Source organism: Alosa pseudoharengus, unplaced genomic scaffold (assembly GCF_046254945.1).
Source record: "Alosa pseudoharengus isolate Yale_2024_CS ecotype anadromous, Long Island Sound unplaced genomic scaffold, YU_APseudo_1.1 YU_APseudo_1.1_scf_12, whole genome shotgun sequence".
NCBI classification, from domain to species: domain Eukaryota; kingdom Metazoa; phylum Chordata; class Actinopteri; order Clupeiformes; family Clupeidae; genus Alosa; species Alosa pseudoharengus.
In genome coordinates, this window is record NW_027468587.1 from 37087739 (window position 1) to 37104698 (window position 16960).

Consider the following 16960-nt stretch of genomic DNA (forward strand, 5'->3'; position numbering starts at 1 on the left):
TTATTGTGTTTCAGTTCTTTACACAACATATACCAGCCTAAACTGCCATTTTATTCAGTCAAATTCACATAAGAACTACATCATTGCTTTATTAACTTGTTTTGTTTATTTGTCTTTTTTATTTTATATTGCAACTGGCCCATCCAGCAATTAAATTGAATTTGGGAGGGAACACAATTACACAGATGATATTCAGTTATAATATCTTTTGATTCATTTAAACAGAGCCAGTGAAAAGCGAGATCAACCAGGCTTTGTCACTTGCATTAATGTGACTGATGGTTTAAATAGTCAAATTAATTGTGTGGTCTACTTTAATTTTCCTTAAGGTCAAAGGTTGTTGAGGTCAGAGTTTTTATGACCTGCAAAGCTGGCATGCTTTAGAGCAGTATGTATATACCCAAAATTAAATGTATTTAAAAAGCGAGCCAAAGTGAGTCAAAATTATTTGAAACAAATGCCATCACACTTCCATGTGAAAAAGTCTAACGTACATAAATTCTTAAATTATGTTTGCTATCCAATATATAAAAACAGATTTATTAACATATCTGCATATTTTAAAAGGGAAATAGTGAGTAATATGATTAAAAATCTGCAGGTACTTCATATCAGGCAAAATGTAAAAATAAATAAATAAATAAACAAGGAACAATTATTGGTAGTATTGTGGAGGTTAGATGGTTCTATGATTGCATGAGGCTACAACTTACCATGCACACAAATATTTTATAACAAAATTGTTAAAAGGGAAAGACTGCACCAAAACTATTGTACATCGTTTATCAGTGAGGGAGAAATCACCTCCAGGCAATCTGAGGATAATTGTAATATTCTGCCTCAGCACATCTCATAATAACAAGTGAAACAAGAGAAGAGCAATAGGGCTTAGCCAAACTCTACCCTCTGGGAGTTGTGGGTTGTTATGTGCCATCACTGAATTTGTTTAATTGACATAATTCTGGGTCTTACACTGTAAAACCGAACAGTACAAGTAAAACAATGTTTTTGATTTGTAAACACTCAAAAATGAAAAAAAGTTAATAGTACTCTAATCGTCTGTGTTACTTGAACAAATTTGAACTTTTAAGTTGACAGCACTCGTCTGCTTTAAGTCATTTGAAAAAATAGAAAGCGTGGGAAACTTCCCCACGCAAATTGTAGCAAATTTGTAGGCGGATCTTCTGTCATACGTGGACCTTGTGTACAGCACCAACTAGCCAACGCCGAGTGACAAGCGACGCCGGCAACGGTCGACCAGCAGATGACAAGAGACGAGAACAAGAGCAGTGAAAATAAACGAGAGAGGAGACGACGAGAAGAGAGAAAACCCGCAATTAAACGTAAGTGGAAAAGTGAGGTGCATGTTGACCCTAAAGCACGTCCTTTATCATATTGTTTAAAAACCCGAATGTTTGAAAATATTGTCTTAGGCTACGTGACGTAACTTTATCCAGTTAGAACTAGCTAGCACTAGCGGCTAAGAATTTGGCTGCTGTATGCCAGCACTTGCTGGATCAGCCAGCGATCTAACTCAATTTGCCAATGTGAGTACTAAAAATATGAACTAATTAACCCCCGTTTGCACTTTTTAACACAATAGCTTGGAAGTGCAAGCTTTGTGGTGCACTGCTTGATAACAGGGCACAGGTCCTGCAACATTATCGTTTACAGCATGTTAGCAATGTTTCCTCCATTAACGTTAGTCCACTGTCATGTTACTGACTGTCTGCACATTTAAGTCAGTAGCCTAAATTCATTTGACACGGTCACACACAGTTCATGCTCAGTCAGAATGTGTATTATTCGCATGTCAGCTGTGTAGGTGAAAACAACCATTTAATGTGCAAACTGTTCTCGGCCATTTAAGGATGCATTTAAAGTGGCATTTAAAGCGACATCATGAGATGGTGGATTGTCCTAATAGAGATTGTCAGTATGTTCAAATGTGTATTCGTCCTTCAATTCACAGATTCAGAAGTTGATGCAAACAACATTGGCATTGAGAAGGAGTCAGACGTTCTTCCCCGCAGACAAAGCCTATTGGTTCGGTGGTGGCCTGCAATCATGTTGGAATCTCAGGTAAGCATTTCTTTTGTACAAATACTTGGAATAGATTCATTTCATGTGTGGTTCTGACCAAATGTGTTTTAAATCTTTACACTTACCCCCCTATTTTGAGTTTTTGCTCGAAATTGCACACCGCCTACTAACAATGGCCCTGTTTCCACATACTTTGACTTATATTCAAGTGCTTGACCCCCTTTGAAAGCAGAGGTCTTGTAGATTACAACTCCTCCATGGACTTAAGATAAAAAGAATGCTTTGGTTTCAGAAGCTGTACTATCAAAGAAAGGTAATCCTATTGAATTGCATTTTGTAGTTATTAACTGGCTTGACTCCATGTTTTCTCATGCAGGGATCCTAAGATGTAAATATCCGACGTGCTGTGGCGCTCCGTGGCCTTCCTTTCTACCTCCATGAGGATGATGCCACTTTTCTAAAGACATGGGATGTAAGTAAGTATGTTTTCTATTGACATGACAGTTAAAGCGTAACTGTGGCATTAAGCGACCCATGGCCTGTTGTTTCGAGGTCAACGCATGCTATTAGAATGAAAAACAATGAGAAAATTGAGTACAACATAAAGCAAATACTGGTCCAGCAGCTTAAATGGGTGGTTCAGGATTTTGGACATAGGACCTAATTTCCAAGTTAGCAAGTGTGATATTTATCAGTGGAGACCGTTTTTAACACGTTTCATCCAGTCCTCGTCTATTCAGGCGTTATATTTATTTGCCTCGGTGTACTATGGAGTGGGTAAGACTGTTTTTAGTGGCAGGCTTACACATACTGTTGACTCGCGCCAGCCTAGCACCTGCGAACTCTGCAACTAGAAGGACTGGATGAAACGTGTTGAAAACGGTCTCCAACTTGTGTTGTTATCTTGGATCTTGGCACAAGGGATTATAACACCTAATCCTGTGTATTAATGTAATATCACACTTGGTAACTTGGAAATGAGGTCCTATGTCCAAAATCCTGAACCACCCCTTTAAACTAACCTAACAAGGCATTTGAACTGAACTGAAACTAAAGCCAAATTCCCTGGTAGGTTATCAATAGCTGCTGGGCCACTACTCAGTCTATGTTGCACCAATTTTTTTAATTCTTTTAATTTTATTCTTACGAACAGCCGTGACCTCGAACAACAGGGCTATGTGTCGAATAACGCTGGAGTTACATTTCAAGCTTTTGTTTTTCTGTTTGTTTTTTCACCAAGAAACTCCAGGGAAGTTACTTAGTATTATTTCAAGTAATTATTTCAATAATGCAACTGCCCTGGAAAAGTTTGAAGATAAAATGTTAAACTTAATATGACATGGTATCACTTGACATGTAATGCCTATTAGATATTCAATTAACACACAATTGTTCTTTGTTCATTTCTTCAGGTCTCTCAATCGGAGTTCCCAGATATTGAGGACCTTACTGTTGAACTCATTCTGATCAGCACGAACAGTGCAAATGCATCCCTCTGCCCAAAGAAGACTCCTGTTGTTTTGGATTGAAATGATTGTTGAATTTCCTAGCATTGGTCAGGCATTTGTCATAAAGTATCTATATATCTATCTATTTAGATAGATAGTATCTATCTATCTATCTATCTATCTATCTATCTATCTAGTCTTTATGCCCTTGATCTAAACTGTGTTTATTTGAATGTAGCCTCCACTACAGCCCTGTTCTGAACTCCAACCTGTATTTGTTTCCATGGTTTACATGAAAATAAAAGATTAAGAAGAATTTCACTGGCCTTTGTCAACCTTTTTAATAATTTTTTGAAACTAATCAAAATGGACAAGTTTGTTCAACTTTTTGGAAATTAAAACTTTTAAGTTTAATTAAATTTAATTTAAAGAATTGGTTGAAGCAAAATGAAATATTTCAGGCTGACATAAATAAATCCAATTAAGCTATCTAAGCTTAATTTTATTAATTACCGTGAACTCATGTAGTTGATGTTTTTTTAACTTAAAAAAACCTTGTTGAACACACTCAAAATTTGCTAGTGAAGACTAATTAAAAAAGGTAAGTTTCTTTGACTTAGCAAAACCGAGTTACTATTACTTAAATTTTTTTGTGTAATCGGTTTCACCAATTTTTTTGAGTTCAATTAACTTGTCGGGTTTTACAGTGTATATTAGTGGATTATAATTCCTTCAAAAGTAAAAAAACACAACTTTTCTAATCATTAGTTAAGGCATGCATCTTTCCACAAAACAGGAATCCGTTTGGTCCTTTCAGCCATCAAATCAATTAGGGGCATTTACAGTGATGGAAGAGAAGACAATGAACTCCTGTTTTATGCTGCAAATGGGACCTAGTCACAGTGAATGAGAGACAGAGCGCATGTCCATAGTCAGAGCGCATGTCCATAAACGAGCAGCCTTGGGGCTGAGACGAGGGTTTTCTGACCCTTGGATCTTAGTTTTGAAATCTGCAAAATACATCAGGAGTATTGGATGTGCCAAGGAGGTGCCATGAAAATTGCCAAACTGGCCCATGAAATCTCTAATCTATAGTATAACTCAAATCCCAAATTTATTCAGCCAAATGATACATTCACTGATGTTTTAATAATATTCACAGTAATAGTCACAGGAACATCAAGCTGCTTGAAGATGGTCTGATAACCTTTACATTTAGCTGACACTTTTATCCAAAGCAACTTATAGAAAGGGAACAGTCAAGGTACAGTGTAAGGACATGTTAGTGCAGCAATAACTGCTAGTCAAGTGGTACAGTGTATACGGAAAGTATTCACAGCGCTTCGCTTTTTCCACATTTTGTTATGTTTCAGACTCATCTTAAAATGGATTCAATTCATTTTTTCTACACACAATACTCCAACACTCCACAGAAAAAAATCAAGTGTTTGGAGTGTTTTGTAAATTTATAAAAAATAAAAGATGCTTTGTTATGACGCTTGTAATTGAGCTCTGGTGCATCCTACTTCTATCAATGGTCCTTGAGATGCTTCTACAACTTGATTGGAGTCCACCTGTGCCTAAATGAATTCCCTTGACATTATTAGGAAAGGCACACATCTCTTTATATAAGGTCTCACATTTGATGGTGTATGCCACGAGGTCGAGAGAATTGTCCGTAGACCTGCGAGACAGGGTTGTGTGAAGACATAGATCTGGGGAAGAATACAAGAACATTTCTGCAGCATTGAAAGTGCACAGTAGCCTCCATCATTCTCAAATGTAAAAGTAACAGTCTTCCTAGATCTGGCTGCTCAGCCAAACTGAGTAGTCTAATCCGGGACGAAGGGCCTTGGTCAGACCAATGGTCACTGAGATGCAGAGTTCCTTTGAGAGGATGCGAGAAGAAGGACAAACATAAGTTCAGCTCAGTGCCTGGTTTCTTCACACACTGTTGGGAACTGTGGCCAAATAGTTCAGTCTTCGTTTCATCAGACCAGATGATTTTACTTCACATGGTCTGAGAGTCATTCAGGTGCTTTTGGGGAACCGCCTTGCAAATCAAATCAGAAATGTGTACTTTCAGATACAATGTATTTTAAATCAGGAGAGGGGGGAACTGCTAGAGGGAAGAAGAGCACTTGTGTGGCTACTGAGTGTGAAGGAATCCCTTTCCAGAGTCACTGAGGCAAATTTGATTAATGGAATATGACCGGTTTTGTTGTGAGAGCCTTTCACTGAATCCAGGGCATTGGATGGCAGGCAAGTGTCTGTTCATTGTAGAATCAGAATGGATCACTGTGACTCTGTGAGTAGCCTATACCCAGGCCTTGTATGGGTGAGTGTTCTATGTAATAAAGGAAGCAGTGACTATAAATAGAAAGCCTCATACTTTTTCTGAATAGTTTTTCTATAGAACCTTCCAAGGGCGTAGGTTTGGTCTGAGCTTTGGTGGGGACACTACTCACTACCCCCCCCCCCCCCCCCATGAATAAAATGATTAAAATGTGCTACTGTCCAACTACTATCTATCCATGATTAAAATGTGCTACTGTCCAACTTGATCTAACTACACTGTGTAGCCTACATAATCTGATTTTAATATGTAGGCTACAGATATGTAGGCTATATTTAACATTTATTTTCTATTTGGTCTGTTATGAAATCATGCCCATTTAAGCACAGCTCAGTTTTAAGAAACTTAAATACATGCATGCTTAGCATTTTGTGAAAATAAATAATTAAGGCTACATTGACAAACATGAGCTGCCTGTATATTCTCTGATTCTAATATTTACAGATATCTAGGCGATGTAAGCACAGCTCAGTTTTAAGAAATGCAGCCGAAAGACCATGTTGAATTTTGCTATAATTTATTTAAAAACCGGATTACTCTGGAACAGCTAACTATACACGGGAATGCATTACACCTTTGTGTTCGGTAAGGTCTGCTGTTTATTCTGATATATGGTTTGTCATGTGTTGCGTGAAGAGTGTGTAGGCCTACGATATTCCACCGAGACGAATGGTTGTGGAGATGGGCGCAGAGAATAATTATTAAATCTCTTGAAGTTATTTTTCTCGCGAACTGTTTATTACAGCAAACAGTAGCTAGCTAGCACCGTTTAAAAGCTGAGAAAAGGCTCTTTCATGTGACACATGTGTGATGAGTACCCTACTTCTCGAGGAGTTCAACAGAGAAGAATGGGTGAATTTGGACGCACTTCATGCTTGTAGTGAAGTAAAGATGAAACCATGCTGCGCAGGAGACTGCGGCTCACTGGTAGTTATTATAGGTAACTTCAAATCAGCGCGATTTACCCTTATAGGCTACTGCACATTACAAGATCTGTACGAGATGATCCGCAGCACTGAAGTGAGAAATGATTTAACTCTTTGTGTAGCGCACACTCTCAAAAAGGATGTGTTGGAAACAACACATTTTTAACACATCAATGTGTTTAGGTAAGGACAACACATGTTGTGTTATTTTTTGTGTTAAACCCATGTAACACAGTTACTGTGTTGATATTTTAACACACCTGTGTGTTATAGTTGACACAATTTGGTAATGGTTAACACAGTTACTGTGTTTATATTTTAACACACCTGTGTGTTATAGTTGACACAATTTGTGTCAATTTGGTTATTGTTACTTTCATTTGGTTATGGTTATGCTTTTGTCCAAAGCCACATACAAATACAAGACAATATAATACTTAAATTTAACAGGGAGCAAATTAAGATGTTGGTCAGACTATTAGAAGGATAATAGCAATAATAAACAACAATGTCAATTCAATCACAGCATAATGAAGTGCATGTTGCCGTTTTATTTATATTTTTAGTATATTTATGGATCTTAGCAGATAAGACAATTATGAAATTATTTAAACCAAATAGTGTGTGCAATAAAGATGAATTCCTGACAGCCTAATGTGAAATTATGTATTATTTATTACAAATATTGTACACATAAACATTACACAAGTTCATAACGAGGGTTTACAAAAATATCATTGTTAAAAAATATCAAATGTATTGGTCTAAAATCAATTAAATCTCTTATACTAATTAGTTTAAAGTCCTCTGTTCTCTGGACAGCAATTGCATGGAAATGGTTATGGAAAAACTTTGTAACAAGTATCCTTAAGAAAAACATTTTGATTTTCACTTTCTGGTGAAATGTGCATAACTTCTCAAACCGTTTTCCTTAAGAGGAATGGCAAGTTTGTCGTTTTCTGCAACAATGATGTATTGGGCGGAGGCGGAGGGATCTGCAATGCACACCAAGTGGGGCTGGCGATGTTCTACTGATCTATCAGGAGGATTGTTCAGCACACTGGAAATGCTGGTTCCAGTCTGTTATTTTAAAGAAAGAACAAGAACATAAACAAGTCATTAGACATGTGCAGGGTTTCAAACCATTTACAAATTGACAATACTCATTTTACATTATACCAGATATAGGCGTTCCGTACTATAAGCACACAAAAGAAACATTTACTATAGGAGGGGCCTACCGGTTTTATATCCAAAAGGTAGCCCGAAGCTGACTTCACACTGCATTTGGTGTTCCCTTTGCCCCTGCCTGATGCAGTGGGGGGCAGCAGATGGACAAGCTTATGAAGAGCTCTGTAACATGAAACTATAAAAACAAACAAATTTAGTAAACTCTTACTTTCTTGTTAAAATCAATTGCATTCATTCACTGTAGCACAAAAGCTTAATAGAGATAATTCCTCCTACCATCAATCATGCTCAGGAACTGGTGGCAAGGCAGCTGCAGGTTCACTTGTAGACATTCTCTCCCATTTTCGGATGAACAGCATCTTTTCCAGGAAACATCTTTCCAAATTCTGTGTCAAAGTACATAAATGGACAAAATACAGTCATTTGAATAATTAGAATGATATCAGAAGGGGTTAAAGACAGTTCATCCAACTATCATTATTTTCATCTTTATTTTACTATTTTTATTACAAATAGGTCATTTGAAAAATTAGAATGATATCAGAGGGATTAAAGACAATTCATCCAACTTTCATTATTTTCATTGTCCCAAAACAATATGCACTCACCATATATGGCATGTCCACAAAGCGTGTAAACTCTGCAAAAACCTCCAACGTTGGATGTCTAGCAGCAATCCACAACCTTGTAGCTGCAACAAAATAGATTATTATAAATTTGATTTCACACCATATTGTGAACACATAACTTATTTCAACTTCCATACTGTTTATTTTTTAAATCATTCAGCATTTCCAAAATAAGAACACACAATCTGGGTGACTAACGTTAGCGAACTGGTCAGAAACGAAATGTTACTTTAGGTTATTATCAAAATGGCAGCATTGATTACTGTTTCATTAATGCGTCACATTATTGCTTAAACTGCACCCCAAAAAAGCAAACTACACACTCTATAAACTATAAAAGATCATCATAACGTTGTGCATAGATGTAGAAGCTAGTTCAACACTGGGTCTACTAACTGCATGCAATATCGTTTCATCAAACCGTGTTCACTAACGTTAGTGTCGCGTTCGGAATGCAAATGTGTTTTCCCTTGGCAGCGTGGTAGCTTCTAAATGCATTAAGTTCATTCATCATTGTTAACTTGCTAGACTATTTGTGAACATGTTCTAATGTTATGTCGTGGAGCAGAAGAGATATAACTGCATAGGCCTATAACAAAAACGACTACATTCACGTTACCTGACCTTATGTCTATTATGGCTTGTAACGTTAACCACCGATTGTTCAGAATAAAACGGTCACCGTTATCTATGCAAGTAAAAGTAAATCAGCTTCTAAATAAATAACGGTGGTTATCATGATTTATAGTAGTTATAGTAAGTTAGATAGTGTTGTAACTTATCGTAATTTGTAACGTAGATAGTAGTTTGTAGTTTTGACATCCTGAGCCATACCGTTAGCATTTAATACCTTGTTAGCACTAGCTACAAGGTCATACCAGTTCCCACAAACCTTGCTAACGTTAGCTGTCCATAGCTAAAACTTTAGCAGCTACCCAAAATGCGGATTTACCCACATAGTAATACGAGATGACGTAACGTTACAATATTTTAGTTTCTACATGTATGCCAGTGTTTTTCAGAGTGTGTTAATGTAAGGTCAGGATTGACTTAACATGGACTAGCATAACGATTGCTAATCAATAACCTAACGTTAGCTGCTAGAGCTACTTGGCTAACAATCGATGCTGGACTTTATTATCATTTAACCTTTACAATATTGCAAGTTGCAACAGTCTTTAAAATAAACATAACAAATACGTCTGAAGACATGGGTCTACCTTACCTTTTATTCAGACATTTAATTCCACTCTATGTGCCACTTGCAACTTCTTCCAGTGCGCCAAAATGAAGTGCTGAGAAAAGAACCTCTCCTCTCAGGGTAACGGCTCATCCAGGACACCAGGGATTGGCCAATAATTTAACACATTTTGTGTTGGGCAGTATATTCCAGTAATATAACACAGTAACAACACAAAATAACACAAATTGTGTTAAAATTGTGATAACACAAAAAATGTGTAATTATTTAACACATCATTTTTGAGAGTGCATGTGAGCGCTTTTTCCCCCCATTTCAACCTGAATATTGGTGGGGACACGTCCTTCGGTCCCCACGCAAATCTACGCCCCTGGAACCTTCTCTGATGTTCAAAACATAACTACCATAAACCAGCTACAATAAACAAACTTACTGTGTAGCTAAATGTATACATGATAAAAGTAGACCTAATCTTTCACACCAAACAAATGCACAATTAGCCACCAACTTCCAGCAGTTCTTCAGGCAACAAGGGATCAAAGGAGACACGTGACTCATCCTGCCACATCACGGAGAACTCAACAGTTATGTTGAATAAACCAGCAATAGAAAGGTTCAGTAGAATGTCATGCGAGGCAAATTGACCTAGAGCACCAATTGTCACATCGTTTGTGTGCACACGAGAGTCGGTTGGACTTTCTCACTGAAGACATTGTCACGGACGATATTGAACTACAACAAATACTGTGGACACCAACATTTTACAGGGGACATGATCGTACCTTTTTGCCAACATAGCCTATCAACAACTCAACAGACTGTATCGCCGTTAGAAGATTGCGGGTTAAGAAAGATGCAGAAGTGAAGTTCAGTTGCAACTTCTCAAGGAATGACGTTCGAGAAAGGATGTGCAGTAGTCAGAACATCGCATGGAGTCTTGCGGTGCTCTCGTTTGTTGAGATGGGATTCGGCGTGTCCAGCATCACGGTGGGAATGTTGGAGGGCAGGAGAACCCGAGCTGTGCTTAAAACACATCATGGGGAGGGGGCGCCTGTATGGAGCGGCGTGGCTGTAGGTTGCACTTTCATGTGACTTCCGATTCGATGATAATACTCTCAAATTAGTTAGCTGTTTACCCTACCTCCATTTCGTGTATGGAATATCCAAATAACCTCAACTGAATTGTATTTACAGTCAGTGTGATAATTGATGATAAGGAAAACATAATGTAGGTAGGCTAGCCCATGTGCTTGGTCATGTGTTTTAGCCTTATGTTTACTTGTCTAAATTGTTCAAAAAAAAGCATGATAAACCCCTGAAAGTATCAACATGCATAGACAACACCAGAATCAAATTTGAAATATGTCCAGGTGTCTGAATGTGTTACAGGTCTTGTAGGATTTCACTTAGAGATGGTCTAGAAAGATTATCAGGATGATTCTATACAACTGCTTTTAAAAACAGTGTTCATGAGAATGTCTCTGTGTTTTGTTAAATTCGGTGAACATCAACTTGTCAAACTCTACAGCAGACTACCTCAAGAGGTGCAAGCTAGAGGTTTTGCCATGGTCCTCACAGTCCCTAGACCAAAGCATCATCAAAAATCTGTTGATATGCACGATAGGTCAAGAATAATCCCTGAAACAAACCCCCCCAAACAAGAATAGAAACAAAAAACGACTAGAGCCGACTACAAAAAGCTTTTACAACCTGATATATGTGTGTGTTTAGTACTGACCATGAAGGGTGGATGCCCAGACGGTTTCCTTTTTTGTTGTTTGGAAACTACAGTATAGTATGGAAATAAAAAAGTAACATGTTTAAAGGAACCATATGTAAGAAATGTATTTCAATTAATCATAAAATGGCCCAGATATGTCACTAGACATTAAGAAATCATGTTAATTTCAAATACTTATATCACTGACAACAGTAGTCCGGCCAGGATATTGTCATTTAAAAAGTGAAGTTGCAGCCCTCAACTGATGTTGATGTTGTGTTTTGTCATGTCATGTTGTGTTTTGGCCTGATGCACCACCCTCCACCTATCTACTAATCACAAAGTCAGTAGTGTTTCGGCATCTGGGTTGGCAACCTCGAGTCAGGGGGGAGGAGGAGGTTACACCGCTCTACAGTAATTTGAAAGTGATTGCAGTACCAGTTTTGGCCACAATCTTACATATGGTTCCTTTAAAAAACAAATTGTTCTAACCCGCAAATGTTGGTATGGTAACAAGTTGTGGCCTGTCTACTTTGACCTAATGAGTCCATTATCTCTTCCAAACTTATTCCCATTAGAGAGGGGGGCCTAGTGGTGGACAAATCTGGTGATATGCTGCTTGAGATTTGTTTTATCCGTGTGAAATAATTTATCTTTCTTGTCGACAGCTACCAAGTTTTCGATATAGCAACTTTAGAAATAGCCAACCGTAGAACCAGAGAAACAGATCAGTCAGTAATTGTGTGTGGTGTTGCACTTTGAATCCTTGATTTTTGTCTTTTTCCCCCAACAGTTTCTCATCTGTGGACTATGTGGAATGCTTTGTGCAAGGAGGAGAACAGGGCTAATGGTGAGTTTCTGAGATTGGATTGTATTGCGTGACATACAGTAAGTCATCTCTGTTTAAAGTCTGAAGTAGCCTATACTGTTAGATTTTCATCAGTGCACAGACAACCTAGCCTGGCCCCGCCCACCTAGATTTTCCTTCAGGGAGACATGGAACACCATAGTTCATAACCGTTTCCCTCAGACAAGAAAAATATCAGGCCAATCAGCGACGAGAGGGGAAGTCGAAACCGAAACTTATTGTGATAAACAGAAGCAGCAACACCTGCAAACGTCAAAAAATGCAGTTGGAAAATTGCAGAAATTTATTTACAGCAAAGGTAGACCCACATACACTGTTGAAGCTGTTTAATGCCAGTTTGGCGAAGTAAGAAGTAATGTTAGGAATCTCTGATCAATGGTATTGGTAAGGCTGGACCAATGATTTCAAAGTTAGTGCCCGTCGTAATGCAAGTGTTGCAAACGTTTCCCAATCGAGAGTCACTAGACTCTATTCACTTTGTGAATGAGTTTGGATTTTTCCAGGCTACAGACAACCCATTTTTTTTTTTTTTTTTTTTTTTGCTACTGGTCTCCCCCTACAGTTGTGGAGTATTTTTTTTTTATATATAAATGCCACCCATTGCTAGTACCCTTCCCCCTGGACATGGTACTGTACATGAACATTTGTTTACAAACCAAAGATAATCTCCAAAAAGTCATGTCAACTGACAAGGTAATATTACACAATTTCATACAAATAGTAGGCTATTGCATAATTGCCGTAAAGCAATTTGTGATTCTCCGGGTTGAGGAGAGAGAGATAGAGAGAGAGAAAGAGAGAGAGAGAGAGAGGGTTAGAGGGTTAGAGAGCAATATATATGGCATATGACATAATTCAGGATGCATGTTAAAGAACTGCCTCATCTACTCACTATATATATATATATATATATATATATATATATATATATATATATATATATATTGTACTATATAGATTTCTTGTTGATTACTGCAATATGCCACATGCTTAATTATTCTGATCAGTAATCTGCACTAGTAGTCTGGTGTTGTTGGTGTCATTGATCTGGGATGAATATCTGTGGTGTGTGTGGACAACAGGAGGTTCCAGTGATTTGTTTGTGTTTGCAGATGATCCTCTTCTGCGCCTGCTGTATCTGTGGCCTGATAAGTGGCATTCTGAATGTGCAGTTTGTGCGTGCGGCAGCAAGACGTGCTGACTTCATGTCCTCTCTGCAGCTGGCCTCCATCTGCCTGGCATGTCTGGGAGTGACCGTCTGCACCCTCAGCGCCTGGCTCACCTGCCGCCTGGCCAGCGCTGAGCAGCAGCGGATGTTCCTAGAGCGTGAGGTCCACCACTCTGTAGAAATGACCGAAAAAAACAAGTCAGGATGCAGCAGCTAATGAAAATCCTTTCACTCTGGAGAATGGCATCAGAGGCTGTTAAGATGCGCTTCTGTCTAACAATATGTCAAAGCAGTTAAGAAAAATATCAATTAAAATTATGGCACGCTATATCCCTGGATCAAAATGGCATTTGATACATTTCATTGCATAAGTCTTTGCATGTCTTGCATCCTATTTTATGTTCCTAGTAAATATATAGAAAAAGTAACCTTCTCAGAGCCTAGCCATTTTGTCAGTGCTGTTTCCAGTGTTGTAGTACTCGAGTCCGAGACTCGAACTCGAGTCCGAGTCATTAGCTAAATTTAGAGACTCGTGACTTGACTTGGACTTGAGCACTGATGACTCGAACTTGGACTCGGACTCGTGCATTCGCACTCGCGATGACTCGTCGAGGACTCAACTTTTTTTTGTAATATATCATAAGGCTATAATTGTAGTATGTCATTAGGCTATAATTTGCTATATGATTTTAATATCTAAATTATTCGTAATACTAATTTTAGTTCAAGGGAATGTTAGGCTACATCGCAAGTCACATCATGTTCACATGCAAAGCAAACTAACGCTAACTTTAACACCAAAATGCCTGGAGATGTGGCCGCCGCTATTTCAATGTAGTAGGCTATTGCCAGGCAATATTAGTTCTCATACATGACATAACATTACCTAAGATTACACTCAGCCTAGGCTAAATAACACACACTGCTGCTGGATAGCTGATCATCGTGACTTGGTGAACAGTGTTTTCCCTGACTGATGCGAGAAGCTAGGTTCCATTCATTCATTTTCATTCGGGGCGTGCCCTGCCGTGCTTCTGTCTGTTAATTTGCAGCAGGCTATTATCGGATGAAAGAAAAATAAACTAAAAGTTTTCCCGATCAAGATATAGCATACTTCTTAATTTTGGTGTCATAAAATATAGATATATAATTACATTGCCTAGTAGAGTGTCAATGTAGTGTCAAATCAGGCCTACGTGTCTGCGCAAGTGAAACTGACAAACTGAACCTCTATGGGTAGGCCAGAAACAACTATATTTAAAACCACAAATTGACTGGATTACTGTTAGGCCTACTGTTCAAACGAGCGATTTGATAGCCTAATCCACTGCACGAAAAAAAAGGAAATAGCAACGTGTTCTATTTCTAACAGGTGAATATCGTAGCAAATAGTATGGTGATGGCAGCTTAAAAAAACATTTATTTCACGCATCTCGCTGAAATGAACATGGCCTGTTGCACAAATAAATTAATTAGGCAGATGATCTACATCTTCGTTAACCTAAAGCTAGTTTTCATCTCTATTGTTGACGTGAAATATGTCTCCATAGTGTCAGTGAAGTGATAACATAATTATGCAGTTGCCGGTAGCCAGTGTTCACGTCACGGGAGTCAGTACCAAGACGGGCCCTGCTCTGTTTCTGTCCCTCCCAAACTGCGCTAAAATTGTGTAGGCTATTTAACAGCCAGAATTAAAAAAAATGCCCTTTTATGATCCACACTACCTCTTACAAAATAGGCCTACTCCAACGTTCATCTAGCTCTTGTGAAGTATGAACTTCTACAACACTGCCTATACAATTGTCAGCAGTCAGTAACAGCATAATGTGACTTAATGGCCTGTGTGATTGGGATGTGGATTGCTCATTTATTATGAGTAGGCCTATAAGCTATGGTATAGCTATGGTATGGTATTCTCTCCGATATAATAAATACAACACATTGGGTTTGGCAAGAAATTTGGCAATACTACTTTCACACAAGTGATGGCACCCCTGCTTGGAGACAGAAGATTGTCCATTTTGCTTTTAAGGATTTAATCTGCAATGGAAAAAAATGGAACGACATGTAGGCTATGCTTACTTTAGTGCTGGACTTGGACTCGACTTGATCAATAGGGACTCGACTCGGACTCGACGTGGATCAATAGTGACTCGACTCGGACTTGACTCGGATGAGTAGTGGACTCGACTCGGACTTAACTTGGAATTTTTTTTCAATGACTTGGACTTGACTCGGACTTGAACACTGAGGACTCGAACCTGGACTCGGACTCAAGGCATAGTGACTTGACTACAACACTGGCTGTTTCCACTCCTCATATCCAAACTCCAAGGCATTCTGAACTTTTTCTTATTCACAATGCAGGTCTGGAAATTTGAGAAGGAAATAAGGGTGAAATGGGTAATGTATTTGCTGTTTGCTTGTCAATGGGCCGCAGTGCACAGCAGATGATTTTTTAACTGGTTCTAGAATAATCCCAGCATTAGGTGCAGAAGTCACCGATGTATGGAATGGAGTGCTGGATCAAGTATTGCATCTTGGGGTGTACCATTTGTTTCAGGAAGATAGTTAGGAAACAAAGGCCAGTCATCAGAATCTGCACCCTGGAATACAGATAGAAAACCCAATCAGAGAAGGAGCAGTAACTCCAGTGCAACCCAATATTTGTGAGGATGGAATACTCAAAACAGTCTTAAACTTAGCAGTATTAAAGAATACTATAATGAAACTGTTTTTGGAATAATGTAGGGATGAATTATTATACCACTAATGATATGGAACATTAACCAACCCAAACACAACCTGAATCCAGATGTTTTAAGAGGATTAAAAGGCTTTGTTTATAACTTGGAAAGAGCTGGTTAAAAAAGCCTAAATGAGACAGAAATGAAATTATTTTTTTCAATTAAGATGCTGGACCTTGCATTTACCTTCATTGTGTAATAATGATATTTCCTTTACAACATACAGTAGCAATGTTACTTTACTTGTTTACCCTACATTTTTCGTGACATAATTTAAGTGGTTCTTTCACATTTGCCACAGTGATTTTTATGTATTATTTGTTCATTTCATGATAAGATCCTAAAAACAGCATTCAGTAAGTTTTGCATTTACAATTATAAAAAGAAATGTCTATGTGATTTATTGTGGAAAATAGTTTTTGGTTTGGTTACCAATCTGTATCATTGTGTGTGACATCTCACATCATGAATATTCATGAAAGACTCAATTTTGCTGTCCTTAATCTGTTATGCTAGCCTGGGTGAGCCCAGACAAATCTGAGAGCATTTGCATTTGCTCCACTGGTCCATCTGTTGAGCTTCCCATTCAAGCCGATTTCCGAATCACCAAAAACCCAGGAACCAATGACAACCACTTATACAGCAGAGGGTGGGCTTTATAGG

General features: G+C 38.2%; 1 protein-coding gene and 2 long non-coding RNA genes across 3 annotated transcripts; 2 read left to right on the forward strand and 1 right to left on the reverse strand.

Moving 5' to 3' along the window:
* Positions 1-972: 972 nt before the first annotated feature.
* LOC143118522 (uncharacterized) lies at positions 973-2877 on the forward strand. The gene is made up of 3 exons (XR_012986173.1): positions 973-1343; positions 1973-2082; positions 2420-2877. It is a non-coding gene; the product is annotated as an uncharacterized LOC143118522 (long non-coding RNA).
* A 4553-nt stretch (positions 2878-7430) lies between these two features.
* Positions 7431-8309, reverse strand: LOC143118523 (uncharacterized). Its single transcript, XR_012986174.1, has 3 exons — positions 8241-8309; positions 8015-8139; positions 7431-7853 (listed from the first exon to the last, which is right to left on the reverse strand). It is a non-coding gene; the product is annotated as an uncharacterized LOC143118523 (long non-coding RNA).
* Positions 8310-10700: 2391 nt separating this feature from the next.
* LOC143119698 (transmembrane protein 196-like) lies at positions 10701-13767 on the forward strand. Its single transcript, XM_076281315.1, has 3 exons — positions 10701-10865; positions 12308-12364; positions 13495-13767. Exons 1-3 carry the CDS (start codon positions 10701-10703, stop codon positions 13765-13767), a joined length of 495 nt encoding a protein of 164 aa, XP_076137430.1.
* The last annotated feature ends 3193 nt before the right edge of the window (positions 13768-16960 follow it).